The sequence below is a fragment of the Melampsora larici-populina genome (genome assembly GCF_000204055.1).
Source record: "Melampsora larici-populina 98AG31 unplaced genomic scaffold MELLAscaffold_122, whole genome shotgun sequence".
Classification (NCBI taxonomy): domain Eukaryota; kingdom Fungi; phylum Basidiomycota; class Pucciniomycetes; order Pucciniales; family Melampsoraceae; genus Melampsora; species Melampsora laricis-populina.
The window spans coordinates 49,275-69,276 of NW_006768886.1; the positions used below are offsets into that span (position 1 = coordinate 49,275).

General features: G+C 42.0%; 3 protein-coding genes across 3 annotated transcripts; 2 read left to right on the top strand and 1 right to left on the bottom strand.

Annotated features, from left to right (window-relative positions):
* Positions 1-1,385: 1,385 nt before the first annotated feature.
* On the bottom strand, positions 1,386-2,705 carry MELLADRAFT_84820 (uncharacterized protein; the record flags this gene model as incomplete). The annotated part of the gene is made up of 3 exons (XM_007419044.1): positions 1,386-1,781; positions 1,858-2,096; positions 2,171-2,705. The coding sequence occupies 3 exons, from the start codon at positions 2,703-2,705 to the stop codon at positions 1,386-1,388; spliced, it is 1,170 nt and encodes a 389-aa protein (XP_007419106.1).
* Positions 2,706-5,360: 2,655 nt separating this feature from the next.
* On the top strand, positions 5,361-7,411 carry MELLADRAFT_114198 (uncharacterized protein; the record flags this gene model as incomplete). The annotated part of the gene is made up of 2 exons (XM_007419042.1): positions 5,361-5,610; positions 7,038-7,411. 2 exons carry the CDS (start codon positions 5,361-5,363, stop codon positions 7,409-7,411), a joined length of 624 nt encoding a protein of 207 aa, XP_007419104.1.
* A 2,591-nt stretch (positions 7,412-10,002) lies between these two features.
* On the top strand, positions 10,003-10,961 carry MELLADRAFT_84822 (uncharacterized protein; the record flags this gene model as incomplete). Its single annotated transcript, XM_007419043.1, has 4 exons — positions 10,003-10,005; positions 10,062-10,135; positions 10,300-10,755; positions 10,841-10,961. 4 exons carry the CDS (start codon positions 10,003-10,005, stop codon positions 10,959-10,961), a joined length of 654 nt encoding a protein of 217 aa, XP_007419105.1.
* Between the last annotated feature and the right edge of the window lie 9,041 nt (positions 10,962-20,002).

A 20,002-nucleotide genomic window follows, 5' to 3' on the forward strand; every position in this document is an offset into this window, starting at 1 on the left:
ACGTGCAATTTGGTCTTTGCCACTCGAATCCGGATCAAGCCTCGACGTTTGATTGCTGAGATTTTGCAGATGAAAGACCTCAGTAGGCATGTGTACCATGATCTGGCACAAATATATAGTGAGCTTACTTGTTGGCTCAGGAATATCCCTGTATTCATCACCCCCAAGCTCGTCCACCACCTCATCAATCTTTGCTTTCAGCACCTGGATTGCAGCAGGTAGACTTTCAAAGTCCAGCTGCTCAGCTGGAGTTCGATCTCGTCTCCTCTTTGATCGCAAATTTTCAAACTCCTCCCTAATTGCCAACTGTAAGGTATCTTGCAAACATATTAGATTATGTGAGAAAACACTCAACTCAGACGTTTGCAGACTTTGCTCCAAACCAACGAGCTTGGCCATTTTCTTGCTCAAGGTGTCAGTATTTTCATGGACCATTGCAGTTAGCTGACAATGACGCTGGCGTTCCCATTGTTGAACAAAGTAGTCTTCAGTGTAATTCGGTAAACGCTTCAAAACATCCAACTTCGATTTACTCTCTGAATACAGCTTGCGAGCTGCAATCTCTCGTGACAACAACCATCTCACTTCAAGACAACCAATAGCACCGACTTCAGTGTGATTTCATTTCATTTTTTTACTTATACATACTCATATCAGATCAGCTCACCCAAATTCGCGCGTCCAGACTCGTTGTGATGTTTACCTTTCAGATTCAACGCGCTAAGCCGATGGGCAGACGTGGAATATCTGAGACTGCTGACCAAAGATGAGAGCCTTGACCAGATACGTTCCATCCCCTCACCATCCGAAAGCCCCCAGTTCATATTAAGTCTTGGGTTGTATTGTAATTGACATGACCATTGATGAACAAAGGCATGAAATACCGATGTACCAAACATCAATAGGTCAGTGTCACGCTTGTCTGGAAACAAGTTGCGCTGGTCAATGGTCAATTCATCAGAGAATCAATATCTACTCCAATATGACTCAAAGAACAACCTGACATTTGACCCGTTATTTACTTACTTTGAGAATCCCCCTCTCTAGATTACAACCAATATCATACAGGACAGCATACTTCATATCTCGTTCGCTTTGCTTCATAAGCCAGTCTAGCATAGCCACTGGGAAATGTCCCCTTTGTATTACGTACCGAGATTATACTCATCAGTTTTGGTAATTCAAACATATTGCAGTTCAATACTTTGAAAGAAACATCCTCACTTTTCGCCACTCTGTATTATATTGATAAATTTCAATATGTGATCGTGCCGGCACCCCATTCCCATCAAACCTGTTTCGTAATAGTTCTTCCAGGTATTACGTCCTCGAATGTCATCAGCAGCAGTGTGCTGATCACTACAGGGGTGCTACATATTCAAGGTCTAGTCAGGAACTGTCTTGAAGATTTCAAATGTTTTATGTACAGTACTCACTATCACATCAGACCGCTTGTTGCGCTCCGGAACCATTCGAGTCTCCCAGGATTTGACATCGAGTGGGGACATGAACAAGGCTGGCATCACCCCGGATTCACCTCTCCACGCGGCACTAGCCGAAAGGTGGCGCCGCTGCTGGAAGTTTCCATCGAGGCAGACCACCACCCTTGGCTCTTCAGCTCGCTTGCCAGGTACCTCTGGGCCAAAACAAGCCGGGCAGGTTGAAGCCAGGATGTCTTCAGGTGACAATTGTAGTGCTTCGTTGGTCATATCTTCTTGTCTTTGCAATAATTCTCGATACGCGTCCACTGCAGCTGAGAATCCTTTACGCCAGTCGCGAGTCTATGAAGACTCGTGAATGTAAGTAGAATTTCAAATCTGTTACACACAAATTAGTCATAAATCGAGCACTACCTACCTGATCACTTCCAGACACTAAGAGTAGAGAGCTTCGGGGATCAAGATACTCATCTAGAGCTTCGACAAATGGTGCAATACGAATGCTACAGTACTTCCATAAGATGTGATGGAAGCGTAGGAGTCGAATCGAATAGGCCGTTCTTGGCTGAGCAGGAGTCCCACCAATGTAACCTCTACGTAGCAATCGAACAGCATCTGATGTACATCGGCACGTCATGAGGCTTGTCTTTGTGCGGCCTAAATCATGATTATAAAGATATCATAGTTAGAGAACAAATCTTTCTAAAAAAGTGATGGTAATGGGTACTCACCAGACCAGTCAATGGTATCGATGTTGACTGTAGACCTTTTCCAAGATGGACAGCGGCACTCGTCGTTGAAATCATGATTCCATAAGACTGGGTCCACCCATTGAAACGTAGAACGACTACATGGTACATAAGCAAGAAACAAAGCTGGCATTATTTTCTCCCAATTAGCTTCCTCCTTCAGAACACGTTCCTGGTAAGTTTCGGAACGATAGTAATCTGCTCGATTGATACCCGCGGCCGGCCTTTCCACCTTGTCATCATCTTCTTGTAGATCATCAAGTCCATGTTCCGGGATGAAAGCATTGTAAAGTGCTTGGTCTTGTGGCTCGCGAATCGCGCGGTCTGCTTGAGGAATGGGAGCCACGGGAGCCACAACCGGTGGCCGCGCCTGCAGTACATTCATGCGTCCCTCGGCAGCGGCGTTCTCGCGACCCAGGAGGTTTGCCAGTCGATCTCCCACCGAGCTATTCGAAGTGTTGCTGTTTGTTCTAGAGCGCTTGGGTGGTGGTCTTACCTCTTCACCTGGTAATACCATAATGACAAGTTGATGGTTTAAGTGAAAAATGTGTTAATATAGTGAAATTGATTGATGGTAGATCAAATAAAGAGGCATTCATAGCTCCTGAAGCTTTGACATCAGTCTCTTAAGTAAAATAACCTAATGTTATTTCTTGTTGCAAATCTTGGACAAGGGTCCATTTCATCCCAGGGTTGTATTGCTTGACATATCTAGGAGCTAGTTTCCGCTGAAAAAAAGTGTCGCACGTGATAAGGACTATTCCAGGTCAATCCGTCAGTACCTTGTAAGCTACTGTTGACACATATGATTAAATAGTCCGTGTAGGTCTGTGTTGCGCTGGTCTGGGTTTGAACATACAAGAAATTCAGCAAGCATTATTTGTTACACCTTCATGTGTCATTGTTACACTTGCTTTAAAACTACAACAATGATGTGATTCATGATATAGATCACTTACTTACTGGAAGGATGTAAGTAAGTGCTTGATGCAAGATCTATGTATAAAGATATGCAGAGAAATCAAAGCTCTAGACGGGGCATGAAAGGGTCAACTGTGATCATTTCAAAGGGGAATGAGGGGAGTATTGACAAAACTGTCTTAACACAGTCATTCTGAAATTGAATTTTGTCACTTGGGGGAGCAGTTTGAGCCTTTTTTCCCCCATCTTCAGGGTGTTTGGGGATGTTTCAGGTGTGAGCGGGAGGAAAAGAGGTATTTTGAAGATGAGTATTGGCAATTTCAAAGGGGAATGAGGTGAGTATTGATGAAAGTGTCTTAATAGACTGCCCTTGAAATCGAATTTCGTCCATTGTGGGAACAGCTTGAGCCTTTTTTGCCGCATCTTCAGGGTGTTTGGGGATGTTTTAGGTGTGAGCGGGAGGAAAAGAGGTATTTTGAAGATGAGTATTGGCAATTTCAAAGGGGAATGAGGTGAGTATTGATGAAAGTGTCTTAATAGACTGCCCTTGAAATCAAATTTCGTCCATTGTGGGAACAGTTTGAGCCTTTTTTCCCCCATCTTCAGGGTGTTCCAATGGATTTTATGGTGAGTGGGTATCAGAATCATGTAAAGGAGTATGTGCAACAGTTTTGCCAAACTGGGTCTTCGCATTATCTGGTCACTTTTGGGTTATTAAATTGCCCAAAACACCCTGAAGATGGGGGAAAATACGCTGTAACTATTCCCCCAGATGACAAAGTTTGATTTCAAGGGCAGTCTATTCTTTGATATTGCCAATACTCATCTTCAAAATACCTCTTTTCCTCCCGCTCACACCTAAAACATCCCCAAACACCCTGAAGATGCGGCAAAAAAGGCTCAAGCTGTTCCCACAATGGACGAAATTCGATTTCAAGGGCAGTCTATTAAGACACTTTCATCAATACTCACCTCATTCCCCTTTGAAATTGCCAATACTCATCTTCAAAATACCTCTTTTCCTCCCGCTCACACCTGAAACATCCCCAAACACCCTGAAGATGGGGGAAAAAAGGCTCAAACTGTTCCCCCAAGTGACAAAATTCAATTTCAGAATGACTTTGTTAAGACAGTTTTGTCAATACTCCCCTCATTCCCCTTTGAAATTGCCAATACTCATCTTCAAAATACCTCTTTTCCTCCCGCTCACACCTGAAACATCCCCAAACACCCTGAAGATGGGGGAAAAAAGGCTCAAACTGTTCCCCCAAGTGACAAAATTCAACTTCAGAATGACTTTGTTAAGACAGTTTTGTCAATACTCCCCTCCTTTCCTTTGAAATTCCCGATACCCATCTTCGAAATGCCTTTTTTCTGCCGGCTCAGACCTACACTCTCCCCAAACACACACTCTGGAGATGTGGTAAAAATGGCTTGAACTACTGCACCAGCTGACAAAATTCAATTTCAGAGGGACGTTCTTGGGACACTTTTGTCCCTACTTACTTCCCTGTCTAAATGGTCACTAACAGGTCACTTGGACTTTCCTTTTTCTCTCCCGCTCTACCATAAAACATCCAATATCCATAAAACATCCAATATCACCTGAAGATATTGGGAGATTCAATTTCTTGTCTGCGCTTTAACCCTTAACCTGCCACAAATAATTCCATGGCCGAGTTTACTGAGACAATTTTGCTTCTGCCATCAAGAATTTTTCGAGCGGAGTGTAGCAATTATGCGAGTTAAATACCTGATTTTTATTACCTGAGTGGGATCAATTATAACCTTCGGCTTATTCAAACAAGAGTCTGATGAGTTTAGAAACCTTTTTTGGTTCTCATTAAGTATACTCATCACTTTTTGATGAGCAACTTACAGTTTTGATAGAACCCTTTTTTGGTTCTCATTAAGTATACTCATCACTTTTCGATGAGCAACTTACAGTTTTGATCCGTTGGAAGGACTGAACTTGAAGTCAAGTGTATACCAAGATAGAGACCAATTGAATACCCTCATCTATGAGAGAAAGGAAACGGTTTAACGGGTGGAAGCAGATGCGGTGTAGCCAGTATCTGTACGTAGAGTATTGGTCAACCTATACCGCCTGTGACATGTGACATTATACATATTCGTTTTGATATAGATCAGTCAATAACCCTTTAACCACACGCTCAAATTCCAACAGTCAAAGCGCCTAGATAGCCTACATCCATCCTCTATCATCCAACGTCCAGCTAATTCAGCCACCATGCCCTCGACTCGCTCCAAAAATATTGATCCCACAAACGATGGCACCGACCCAGTTGTAGCTACCAAGGACACCAGTTCAAAGAAGCGACCTACCAAATCAAAGACTAAATCAAAGTCAAAACCGAAGAAGAAACTCAAGACGAAGTCACGAGCAGCAGCGTTGAATAATCAAGAGGATGATGATGGCTTTGAGGACGAAGAAGAAGAAGAGGTTGAAGAAAATAATCAGAATGATGAAACCCCTCACGGTGATACTAATACGACCAAAGAATCTAATGCGACTAAAAAAAAACAGCCATTCCGCTCTCGCTTCCCTCAACTTGAATTGGACACGTTTGAAGATTCACTTGATGAATGGACCCTTATTGGTCTTCGAGAAGCTATAGTACACCAGGATTCCAGACGGAGCACCGCGCCGAAAGAAATCAAAGAATTGGTCAAAGTAGTCCGAATGGAGTTTGAGAAGAGAATTCTCATGATTGCTCTTATGGCTGGTGTACCCGAGATTGTGATATGGAACTTGGTGTGAGTGAAGCATATGTCATTTCTTTCTTGTGCACTCACTGACACAAGAACTTATACTCACTAGAGGTCTTGGTACCAAGAAGGCGAAGGCGAATCCTTGGATTCGATTTCTTGCATTTTGTGTTAAATGTCTAGGTGAAAAGCGTAAGTTTTTTTAAAATTCTATGAAAACAAATACACTGACATATTATGTACTGCTCAGTTCCTGATCGCGATGATAAAAATGCTTGGATCACTCGTAATCAGAAAATGGCTGAAGAATGGAATGGTTTGACTAAGGACCAGCAGAATATCTTCCGAGACCCGTATTTCTTTGCATTAGCTAACATTCCAAACTATAACAATGACCTCCAAGAAGAAGACCCCAACGTTCAAGCTGAAGATGATGGTGAAACAGGTGTTGATGTGCAACAAGTCGATACCGTTATCCGAGCACCTCAAGTTCACACGCTTTCAGAAGAAGAAAAAGCGAAGTATGAACCCCTTTTCAAAAAACTGGTCGATGTTGATAAAGTTCACCTCTGCCACGGACAGCCCGACCCAATGCCATCCATTGCGACTCTCCAAAAGCGATCTCAAATTGCTGTTCAAAAGGCTCACCATGATGTAAGAACACTTCTACATCTTGACTTTAATTTCAGAGAACATATATTTATTCCTTTGCCACAGTTTGCAGTTGTGTGTCAACGTTATCAAATTTCATATTACTTAACTACGGCGAGTTGTGGTGGTGTCAACGGGTGGTCACAAACTTTTTCAAACGACGTTTTATTTGCAAAATGGGCCAAAGACGATCCTCAAGTCCCGCTAAAGTTTTCGTCCTATGTTCACGGGAAAGAAACGGTAATTGAAATTGAAGGCCCCAGCAAAACTAAACAACCTAGTGATGAGCGAAGAAGTCGACTTGGCAAGCGCCTTAATGAACTAATTGGTACGTGATTGATATTCAAGTTTTGTACAACAGATGTGTGCTTAGTGTACATTTTCGCATTCTTTGAATTCCTATCAGGTGCTCACATGCGTGGCACGGTCTTTCCAAAGAAAGCGGATCCCATCGGTGATCTTGAAAAAAAACGCTGGCCAGTCAAAATCGTTCAAAAACCCGGATCCTTACTGAAACGATCGGAGCTGGATATCGGCCAACGCAAAGTCACTGATGCGGTGGTAAAAGTTTGGTTGGAAGATATCGAAAATGGTAATTTTACAGTTGTCAAAAAATTATCCGATCAAAACAACTCACAAGATCAAGTTATCAAAAATACCCAAGACCAAAACAGTGCTTCCGACTCTCAAGACGAACAAAATGAAGATGACATCACACTTGAAAGAAGAAATCAAAAACGAAGAGATATCGAAGATACTGACAATGAAGGTGACAAACGGTTGAAAGATGCTCAGACAGGTAAAGGGCAACATAAACTCAAGGAGAAGACGAAACATAAGAAGAAGAAAGTGGAAATCAATACTGATTCCTCCGATTCAGATACTATTGAAGACTCAGAAGAGTCAGATTCATCAGAATGAGTCTGATTTGACCTACAAGGGTAAGTTTCAGATTCATCAATCACATTTGAATCCTGCGCGTAGTTGACACGTTTGTTACTATTGTATCTCTGTAGTTCAGGGTAGCAACAGAACGAAGATAACGTAGAACAGCTGGTGTCACTTCTATTTACTTTACTACGTTGTTCAACCAGGAATCATATCTCAAATGGATTGACTTTTATTCACTTCAAACTGTTTTTTACATCTTATCAAAATTAGTTTGTTAAATCAAATCACTTATCAGAACAGATGTGTTATTGTTCCTCTGTCATCTTATAAAATCTTGAAATACTTATCAAAATTGATGTGGTCTTATCTTTTTGAATCTCATGAAAATCTTTGTGTTCTCTTCCGAGGATCCTTGGCTTTCATTCACTGGTGTTTTTTGTTTTTTGTTCTTGAACTTTGAGATCTTTTGTAACGTGAAGCAAGTAAAAGAGATGGAAAAAACATTGTACTCTTATGAGTGATCTATAGATGAAGGGATCTTATGTATCATCGATCGACATGGTGTCATGATCTGATACATCTGATCAGACGTCACGGTATGCTTCGCTATGGCTCTTGGTGGCTATTGTACGAGTGATACAGTGAGTCACCGGATCCGATGTGTAAGTACTGATTTAAATCAAGACATTGATCAAACGATCAGTAGTCTCCTACGGCAATTGACTAACTAATCCAGGAGTCGACTAAGACCAAAGCTGTAGTTTCAGGATCTAAGTCGGCTGACAATTGTCAGTCCAAAAGCCGATTGAGGACAATATTGTCAACGGTCTATTTCAACTAACTATTTGATTGGATCAGATGGATCCGATTGATTGATGGAGGTGAAATTTTTGATTTTGTTTCAACAAACTTCTTCAATTGTATATACATCTTGTTCGCATTCAATTAATCTGAAGTGATGTGAATAATGTGTTTGTCACAATTTCGTGTAGGAGGACATGTTTTCAAAGCGAATCATTAGGGGAGTCATGAGACAGATTGCTTTCAGGAAAGTCCGATCGTAACTTCCATATGTATGTATGGGGTCGCAGTTGAGTGAGTGTGAGGTGGGATTTTGGTGATTTTGGTGGGGCTGAAGTACATATTACGGCACCTTTTGAAGAATTGCAGAGCGCCCTGGCGGTTGCTCAGAGTGCTTGTAATTTTACCTTGTAGTTTTCGACCGAGTCCAGAGCGCTCTGGGGACACAATCAGAGCGCTCTGACGGTCACCAGAGCGCTCTGGCGGTCTCCAGAGCGCTCTGACTAAAGACTTGGAAAGCATCTTGGTGAGGTACAGCATTGCAGCTAATGAGAGTGATTAGGACCTCTATGGCTTACTCCTACATAACTTTGAGATACTTTAGATAGTTTAAATTTGTATTTTTGGAACAAAAAGAAATGCTCCAGGACACCTGAAACTGCACTGGGGCCAAATTCCGGCTTGGCTGTCCGTGGCGTGTGACATACCGACATAGGCTTACATGTCACTTTGTAGGCGCTACACAGGTGATATTCGAAGATTGGATGGCTTTAGTTTCAAAACAAATGTCAATATGAAACATAATGATAAAGATTGCTCCGTGCTGCAAAGAACTTCACCTTACAATTGCATTCTACCTGTGGCCATTTTGTAAATCATCCTTGATCTGAAACTTGCTCGCGAGTCCGGCTAGCCTTTCAAGAGGTGGTGGTGTGAGATCATGATGTTGCTATTGAAGCTCAACGGGATAGCTTGAGGCGAATGTGAATCCGTAGCGTACATCACGAGTGTCGGCGCATGATGTGGTGATTCCATGCTGTCGAGTTGAGAGTCGAGACGGGAAGGACCTTGGGACCTGGGTGTGTGTATGACAAGACTTGACAAATTGGACACCAACTTGAACATGGTCGGAGTGACCGGGGCCAACGCCCCATCGTCAACATGTATGTATAAGTACACTATACTTGCCTGACTGATGTCTCAACTCGGCCAGGCAACCAATCACGCATATACCAACAAAAGCGAGGTGTATATGCACTTTTCTATAGTCACCAATTTATTGTATGAGTGTAGAAAAGTACGTTGTCTGAGTAGAAAAGTAGTGTTTTCTATGTGCACGGTACTTTTCTATGCCCCTAGGAAAAAATGTAGTTTGGCGTAGTGTGAAGGTTCTTGAGGTGAATGATTAGACAACAGAGCAACAGAAGGAAGAACACGTGTGGTAGGTGGAGACTCATTAGATGTAATTGCTTTAGAAGAAATTTTGGAAGATGTGATCAACGCTGGCCCAGTTGCGCTGATTCTGCGGTCAGCGCTGCGGCAGCGCAACTGGGTTACGGTACCAGTCTGCGGGGTTTCCTGGTAACGGGGCTCGCGGAGCGCTTTCATTTACCAGCCTGGCCAGTAACGGGGGGTGAGTACCGCTTTCGGGTCAGTAGGACCCGAAAGCGGGTCATCAGCTTCGCTTTGGGTCCCAGGCTCAGGTTGGTAAGTCCTGTATCATAACCTCCACCGATCGGCGATATCCTCATCAACGAATTCATCGACGAAGATCTCGAGGAAGATCTCGACGATGCTGATGTTCCCTGTATCCCAGCACCATGGTAAGGAAGGAATTCCAATCCTCCAACTCTCCCTGTATCCCAACGTCTTTTGTCAGCAAGGATTTTCGAATGGCGATTTGGACTCTGGATGGTTGAGCGACACAATCAAAAGCCGGTCTTTGGAAATCGAGTGAGTTTCTTTCAATCGATTAGTAATACAAGTACATAGAAGTAATAAGATCTTATTAACTTCAATTACCATTACTGATTCTTTTCTTTAATATTATCCTTATAATCGATATTCATCTTCCTTATCTCATTAATCGAATACTACTTCCTTAACCCTTCATCAAGAATCAAATCAATTGATCGCACCCTCGAGATGCCTGTCCAAAGCACTTTACGATCAACCTCCGGATATGAAACCGATGACAGCGCCCCACGCCGATCTGGACGTGTTACTACTCCTGCACGACAAGCCAGTGGGATGATCTGTCCCCCTTCCGACAGTCGACAGTCACTACCCAGCTCATCTTTTACCTTCTCGATCAGACCTCGTAATTCTTCGACCACCAAACAAGTCACCAATCGAAAGCGAGTCCGTTCTCAATCTGAATCAGAAACCCTTCCCGACATCGAAACCGAAAACGAATCAGACGTGCCTGAGATCATTAGTACTAACATACGAAAGATCGCTCCTGCCCGCGGTCGTCAATCTCAATCGGGGACGAGGTCAAGCCAAGCCAAGTCCAAGTCTTCAAAGTCGAAATCTAGTGCTCAAACTGGCCGAAGCAAGGAGGCACAGGCTGAGTTGGTGAGTCGTTTCATTATATTCTTTCATATCATTATTAATTTTGATGGTAATGATGTGTATTGCTCTTACCAATTTGTGTAGGTCTTGGCTGCTGCTGCTGGGGCAAATCCTGACCTTGATCAAGACTCTGATGAAGACAACCAGCGTGTACGCAAGCGGAATCGCGGGGCCAAGACCGTTGGTCAAGGTGAAGCAGATGTGATCGAATATGATCCACCTGTTCTGTTCTTTGGTGCACCCTTCCGTCGCCCACATGATGTAAGTTATTTTTATTACATCTATTCTTACCGCGTGCTAATGATGTCTTTATATGTGAGATCCTTTCAGGATCCTTTGGCACCTCCCTTGACACTCAAATGTAAGTGGTGTCAAAAGGAGGTCCGAATCAGCGGGACTTCGAAATCCAACCTTCGTGTCCACCGCGACGGATCTAGCCAGTCCGGTAAAAACAAAGCCGGTTGTCCTCGTCGAAGAGATGCGATATTAGCAGGCGCCAATCTTCCTCCCACTCAAGCCGATCAACTGGCCAGCCAGATCCGTGATAGTCATACCCACTCGCTTGATAATTTTCTCCTTCCTGTTCCTGAATTTGATAACCTCGTGGTTAATCAAATGATAGCCTTATGGCAAGTCAATAACAGTCTCCCATGGACCATAATCGAACATCCAATGTTACGGGCAGTTCTTACATACCTTCGACCCGGTATCAAACTTTACAAACGAAAATGGTCGGCAGATGAAGCCAAGCGTCTCTATGTTGGCCTTCGGGACAATTTAGTTGCGGAGCTTAAGGTGAGTTACATTATTAATTTTATATTCTTCTTTGTCCGTCGTCTTGATGTGAAAACGTATTGAAATTATCTTTTTGATTTCATCTTATTTCGAATCGGGTAGACCCTCCCTGGGATGTTCACTTTAATACAAGATGTGTGGACGGTTTCTCGCAACCGACATGCGTTTATTGGGGCCTTAGTCGCTTTCGTGGACAAAGACTGGAACTTTGTGATACGCCACCTTTGTTTGAAACTGGTCGCATGGCATCACCGAGGTGAATGGCTTGCAGCCCCTGTAGCCAAAGTGCTGAAGAAGCACGACCTTTGTAAAAAGATAAGTATTGTTTCGATCATCACTTCTTAGATTTGATTCTAACTTTCATTTTGCAATTATTACATGATAGCGATGGCGTCAGATTCAGGATCCAACAACAAGACTTTGGCATCCGAGCTTCAAAGACAATTCATTGAACATGACCCCAGCTCTCACTGGAACCCAACAACCATGCATATCTTTTGTATCTGCCATAAGACTGGCCTGATTGTTCATGCCGGGTTGGATGCCCTCGGAATCTCACCCAAACAACACCGACATGCGAACTTGGCCAGCTTTCCCAACATCAAAGCGATGGAAAGTGTTGCAGAAGAAGATGAAGCGATCGTGATTGACTTTGATAAGAATGAACCGTTGAATGATGATTCCGAGGATGAGAATGATCAGCATGATATTGGAAACCTTCAAGATTTAGATGAAGACGACGAAGTTCAGGACGACTTACCCGAGAGTGGTGATGAGAACGAGGATGTCGAGGATCCGGAACCGCCTCAAGAATCTTTTACTCGTGCCAAGAAAGGCATGCCTCGTACTCGCATGGCTCGTTTGATCAGGAACGTAAGTGTTCATGAGTCATTCATGATTAACAAATGATTTACTGATTGAGTGTGACTTTTCAGCTCAACATCGTCAACAAGAAGCTGACTCGATCCGCTGCGTGGCGAGAGGACTTCAATCGACGCCGCACAGCTTTGAACAAGAAGCGGCAAGATGATGGACAACCAGCTCTCCTTGCCCTCTTAGCCGAGTATGGCATTAGATGGAACATCGATCTTGATCGATGGGAGCGTATGTATGCTGCACGAGATGTAAGTGTCATGTTTGGCTCGGGGGTATGTTGGATTTAAAACTGACCTTAACGTGTTTGTCTTATGATTTATCTTGAAGATCATCGATGAGATGATGAAAGAAGATCTCGCAAAGGTTCACGCGAAGAAACGCCGTCCTCGAAAGAATGCAGGCAAACGTGGCTACTTTCAAGAACTTGTCTTCTCAGTGGGAGATTGGGAAGCTCTCCAGGAGGTGATCCAGGAATTGATCGTGGGTCGTTTTCTATCTCAATTTGATGTAATTTGACTTTCTTGCTGATAATCAAATACCAAACAGCCTTTGCGAGCCTTGTGTAAGAGAATGGAGGCTGATGCCCCTACTGGATCAATGGTACTATACGAGTATGCTGAGTTGATGAAATCACTTACCGAACGGCTTGATTCACTCGTGGACGACGACCCAATTTACCCGATGATCTATGAAATGTCTCGACGAACCACCATTTACATGGATGAGGCTTTGGCCTGTGACTCCCTAGTACTAGCAACAATCTTCCATCCCAGTTTTCGCCTTGGCTTCTTTTCTCTGACCTTTGGAAAAGACGATGTGATGACAACACACGCGGAAGATTTGCTTCGCTCACGATTCGAGCAGCGTCAGCAAGAGATCAACTCCAAAACTTCCATCAACGACGAAGTCACTGTAGTCTCCCCAATGTCAGTCAAACATAAGGTACCCAAGGTCTTCCAGCTCTACAAAAACGCCAACACTGCAAACGATCTAGGTGAATTGGATCGGTACATCCAAGGCTTAGACCCTGTGAGCTCTGATGATGTGGACAAGCTAATGGACCCAAGAATCGCTCTTGATTGGTGGAGTGTATGTAATAACTCTATTCTCTCATGACTGTTCATAGCTGACCTCGTTTTGTTTCACTACCCACAGACTCATGAGGGCAAGTACCCTGTATTGGCATCGTTAGCTATGGATTATCTTAGCACAATTGCCACTTCCGCACCTGGAGAACGCCTCTTCACGGTGGCTGGGCAGGTTTGTTCAGCCAACCGGGCCTCTATGCGACCCCGATCAATCGAAACGACCGTTGGTGCTCGAATGCTGGCTCGACAAGGTGTCCCTCTACCTTCTTCCTTCAGCAAGGTTCGAAAGGTTCTTGATTATGTCTCAAGAAAACAAGGCAATAAGTGATCGACTTATTGCGATCGACTTCTTGCCTTTGATCTCAATATTTACTTCTAGTTGTTATTTCAGTCTTTACCCCTATGTATGCCCATCTTTCTTTTTCATCTTATGCCACTTATGCCATATGCTTCTTCCCTTTTTGATCAATCTGATCACTGTGACAGCCAATGTTTGTATCTAAGATGTAGCGTCCCGTAATACATTTTTTTGGCTTCTCGCCGACCGTTTTTTTTTAGCTTTTCGAGCTTCAGAAACGTCGCTGACGCTTCGCTGACCGATTCCGTGGCCCTTTGTTAGCGGCCGCAGAAGTTTCCCACTTATGCTTGTACATGAGATCGCCGCGCAGCCGCAAAGCCTTAAAAAAGCTTTGCGCAGCGTAGCGAGCCACCTTTGATGTGATCATGTGAGATGGTAACACCGGTTCTTCCAAAGCAATAGAGTCACTCCAAGGAAGAGAAAGAACATCACCTGTCTTTTTAGTTGGTTGCAAAATGAAAGGAAATTTGGTAAAGAAAAATTTACATGAAGAAGTTTTGATGAGGAGATGACAATTTCTGTCGTACACCACTATGTATTTGCCTTCAGGCACCAAATGAAGAAACACAGCTTCTTGTGAAACTGGAAGAAGCTTTGAACACAGAGTAGGTGGTAAAAGATACTCCACCGCACAACCAAATGGTGTATATAGCTTGATGTTATCTGGTGAATGATTGAGAGCTGAAAGAGGTGAACAAAGAACAGCATTTGTCTTTGTAGGGAAGTTGTTGAAACATAGGATGATTTGTTGTAGGCACTCAGGCCAAATATACAAAGGTACCTTTGAGGATGAAAATAAAGTCCTAAGGCGGTCTGAAGCTGTACAATTCCATCTTTCAGCAACACCGTTAGACTCAGGAGTGTATGGAGCCCCAAAAACAGTAGTAATGCCTTCATGTAAACAGAAATCATTCATTTCTTTGTTAACATATTCACTACCATTATCAGGTCGTAAACTGAGAACATTTTGATTCAATTTGAGTATCATAAAGTTAACAAATTTCTTGAAGTAAAGGTGGACTTGGTCTTTGCTCTTCATAGCATAGCACACGGTGAATTTAGAAAAGTCATCAATGAAAGAAACAAAATATGGATAACCAGCTTTTGACTTAGGCGGAAGAAAGGCTACATTGGAGTGAATGACCCCAAAAGGAATTTGTGGACGGTAGGGAGATTGTGATCAAAAGGTTGTTCTATGTAACTTTGCTCTACAACAGTGAAGTTGGTCCATTTGCTAAATTGTCTCAAAGCAACCAAATGAAATGAGAAAGAATTTTTAAGACCAAAACTTGCACTCAAGTCAAATACAGTAGAATTATGATTCTGTCAAGTGTTTTAAACAACGTGAAATTCTCTGGGTTGTGAGCTGTAGAACAGAGACATATTTGGTTGGGCATATCAAGCCCTAGATTCGTCCTTTTGTACACTAAATTAGAGGCCAAGTGATCTGGAAGTGTCTCAACCATCCTTCACTTTCAATTGATCATCAAAAAGGTTGGACTTTGATGTGGATGTTGATTGAGATGGATGCAACCCAATTTGATGTGTACAAAAATTAAAGGTGGAAGTTTTGTTAAGGATAAGAAAGGGTTCCCTCTGAAGTTGATCCAATTGGTGAGTTATTGAAACAAATCAAGCCGTGAGTATTCTTAAATTTGATGGTTAAGAGTTTGATGAATGGAAAACTAACATATGGAACCTTTCGCCATGCCTTTGTTGAACATGGCTGCATGAAAATCTTGTTCACAGTCATCACACATCTAAAAAAGGTCAAGTCAATTGAAGTCAGTTATGATGATGTATGAAGACAGGTGATGAGAATCATGACTGACAGCATTTTGGAAATTCCTTCCAAGTCTTCTCAGACTCTACCACCGGTGGAAGCCGGTTGATTGAGTACTGGATGCTTGATGGTAGCATCAGTGGTGAAATGCCTATTCCAGAAAAGTGAAAACCATCAATCCAGAACAACAAAGATGAAATATGAGAAGTAGAACTTACTTCCTAACATTTGATTTGATCAATCTTACCTCTCGTGGATCAGTGATGGATTGAACAACATCTCGGATCTGAGGAAATGATACCAAACAATTGGGAGAAATCATGACATCATGATTTGGGAATTGAGATGGGTTTGATAGGATATATTGAGAAGACTTTGAACCGATTGATTGAAGGTGGATGTGATTTAGATTCATAAGTTTGATTGATGATAATTTGAAAATCATCCAAGTAATATGAAAATGAAAGTTTGAAGTTGGAAACTTGGGCCATTCAAAACTCGTGGAGGTTTTGTTGAGTTTTGTTTGAATTCATGTATCTCCTTTAATATGAAAATATGAAAATGATGATCATCATGAGTGATGTTGGGATTTCACTGATGAGTCAGACCAACGTAAACATCATCAAAATTGACAATGATACATAAACTATCTTGGGTGTTGTTGGGTGAGACCCCGGAAACAGGAGGCACACAAATACTTTCCTGATTTGTTGTACTTGGTGTATCTTCTGATGAGATCTAGACAGATAAAATAGTAGAGTGATCAATATGAGTTTTATTTGCAAATTATGAAATGAGTATACCATTGCCAGTCGTTCAAACAGGCCAGATATGTAGATTGGATAACGGGTGGTAGCAGTAGGTTTAGACAATGAAACAAGATGTGGGAGTACTTAATTTAATATGATGATGGAAGATATAAAAGAGCAGTTTTAGTTGAGAGATTTGAGCACATACAATTAGAGGGATTATGCAATTTCCAACGTAGCAAGTGTAGAGTAGGAGAAAGAGATCTAGGTGAATCCCAAAAAATTAGGCAAGGTGAATTTCCTGAAGATCCTTATGAAATGATGTTTGTATGGTGGGGAGTACGTGTTTGCAATTATGGATAGGTGGGAAAATAGGATTTGCAAAATAGGCTGAGTATGTTATTCATGGAATGCAGGGTTGAAGAAAGAATTCAGTTACGGTTGATCCGTTGATTGATGGATAAACCAATTTATAGTTGACCTTCAACTTGTAATCATGAAATGATGAAATGATGATTCGATTTGCAATTAGTATAGGTAGTGAGATCAGGATGCACCAATTCATGGTTGACCTCTAACTTCTAATGATGATGATGTTCTGATTTCCTTTTTTCTCATCAAGCATTACTGAAGTGTCAAATCATGATGTAAAAGTTTACACTTGAGTTAGTAATGTTATGATCTCATGAGGTGAAGAGACATCCCAGTTTAGACAGAAGGTTGAAGTGATGACCCAACCTAATGTTGATGAACTCAAAACCATAACAGATTAAGCACCTGGGAATTTCTCATCCAAAGGTCTGGGACTATCCAAACCAAATGAAGGATCAATAGAACTACATTTGTTGTAAAGCTTGTGTGCGTGGAATAAAAGTGATAGGATTGGGAATCATTTTTTAACTCCGTGCGCTAGGAATTCTGCTATATCATTAAATCAATATTGAATGTCTTTGTAATGACTGATATGATCTGTTGTTCAATCAAGGGTATATACACCCTCTTGTTTTCTATTTTGTTTTCTTCTTTTTATCTTCATCTTCAATCAAATCTTTTCTTTGTTATTCAACTCAGTTTCTACAGTGTCCCAATCAACAAACCTTTTCTCTTTAAATCTATTCTCAAATCCCTTAGGTTAGTATTGCTCTGCTTTGATTAGAAACTCTCTTGATATCATAGTCTTGTTACTGATTTATTAAGACCTAGTAGTGTCAATTAACAGTTCAATAAGCTTGCTTATTGACAAAAACGTATCCCTCCTACACAACCTTCCACTTCTGATTGCTCGGCTTTGTCTTCTTTCCAATCCTAGAAACAAGGTAACAAACAACCAAACAACAATTACCATTCAAACAATTCTGCTTCTACATCCAACGACTTGACTTGTTCTCGCTGTAACATGCATGGTCATGTTTGGCAAAGTTGTCATAAGCTCGCAAAGCAATTCTTCTCTCAAATGCTTCAAAGCCAGCCACTTCTCCAAGCCCCGCCACATGTTCCTGAAGCTAACATTGCTCATCAACCACCTCAACCTTCAGAGCAGATTCCCCTATCAGCTTGGAATCCTGCACCTGATATGATCTTTCATAAACCCAAAGGTTCAGGTTTCTTGCTCACAACAGAAGCTTGTGTGTTCTCCACTACTGGAGGAAAACACTTATGGATTTTAGACTTGGGCTGTACGCAGACTTGTGTACCAGCATTCTCTGAAGAAGAAATGAATTCATCAGCTATTGTATCAAAATCTACAGTTCAATCTATACATGTTGCAAATGGTATCAGCACCTGAAGCGCCCCGCTTTTAAGCGATTGTTTTGCAGTGGGACCTTGTCCCGCTACATGTTAAAGCTGCCATCTCCCCGCTGCATGTTAAGACACGATACATCCCTGGCCAAGCGGTGCGCTCGTTCCACCTGCTCTGGCCCCACTTCCATGTTTTTGAAGCCAGGCAAGCGGGACAAGGCAAAAGAGGGCAAAAGGCTATTCACAATTGTTTTTATTTATTTTTCAATATAAACAAAGGAATCAGTATGTACATAAATAGGCCATCTAAGTCTTCGATTCAATTGATACAAGCAGTTTGATTCCATCTAGTACCTCTACAGATTCTTGAAATGAATCCAAAGGAACAACAACATATTTTGATCTTGAAAGAGGTAAAAGAGATGGAGTATCTTTTGGTCATAGTTGATCAAGAATGATAGGTAATCAATAATTTGGAGTTGATAAATGATTCAATACATCTTGATAAATATGAGATTGAAACTCATTTGATTCTGATGGTTTAGATGGCAAAGTAGCAGATTGAGCTAGATGTTTTACAATTGAATAAAATGGTGACTCTTGATTTTTAATGTCATTATCTTCCTTTGTCCTAGCATATACTAACTCCGATGATATATATCTGTAAATGTATGATTTGTACGCAAGTCAGTAGAAAATAGTAAAGTAGTTTGTTTGTTGGAGATGAATCACTTTACTGTGATAGTTGAACTTATTTGCTTAAATGGTTCCCTTTGTGATTTGGATGCCTGTCTCTTCTGATGTCTTTCTCAAATTTCAATTTACACTTCTGCTTCTTCAATTGGTAAACCCGACCGTTGGCCAATAGCTGTTTATGCTGTTTGTCAGTCATTTTTCTTTCTGAAACTCATTGTTGAAGATTTGGTCCATCAAAATGTAGAGAGTATGGTAGTTGCAGGGGTTGGGAGGGTCTTCGTGCTTTTCCGGTGTCGTCAAGTTGGGTCGCAGGCGCCAAATGTTGATATTTGAGCAATCTATATGAGCTATCATCTGTTGTCGCTACATGCCGCTCTGAGCATGGGCAGCGGGGCGTAAATTTAGATTGCCCTGCCGGTTTGACAACCCGCTACAGCCGCAGTTTCAGGGGTCGAGCGGTGGCGGGACGCTGTGACCTGCTTTCAAAAAATCTTCAAGCGGTGGCGGAGCGACACGCCCCGCCACCGCTTTTTGCAGCGGATCGCTTCAGGTGTTGATAGTATCAGCTTAACCGTTTCTCAGCAATGTGTCATGTCTTTACCTTGGTCAAAGGACTGTCACACTTTGGAAGTTATTGAGGTACCAGGACTAAAACATAGTCTTTTGTCGATTTTGCAACTATGATCTTTAGGTTTTTTGACTTCATTCTTGTGAGACTGTATCAACATCCTTTCCAAAGACGGATCAATCATTGCATCAGGTTCCTATCAAGGAGGTTTGGCAGTTATGAATAATGAAGTCAGCAGTATTTGTCTTCACTCAGATGTTTATCCTAGTCCTAATCAGTCTTTTTACAATGGCATTGTATTTTGGGTCACTCAGGCAAAGTTGGCACAAAACAAGCTTTATCAGGCATGAAGGTTTCCATCCCTTTATATCAACAGGATATCTATGATGTTAAAAATTTTATTCACTGTTGTAGAGCAAAGTTACATAGAACAACCTTTTGATCACAATCTCCCTACCGTCCACAAATTCCTTTTGGGGTCATTCACTCCAATGTAGCCTTTCTTCCGCCTAAGTCAAAAGCTGGTTATCCATATTTTGTTTCTTTCATTGATGACTTTTCTAAATTCACCGTGTGCTATGCTATGAAGAGCA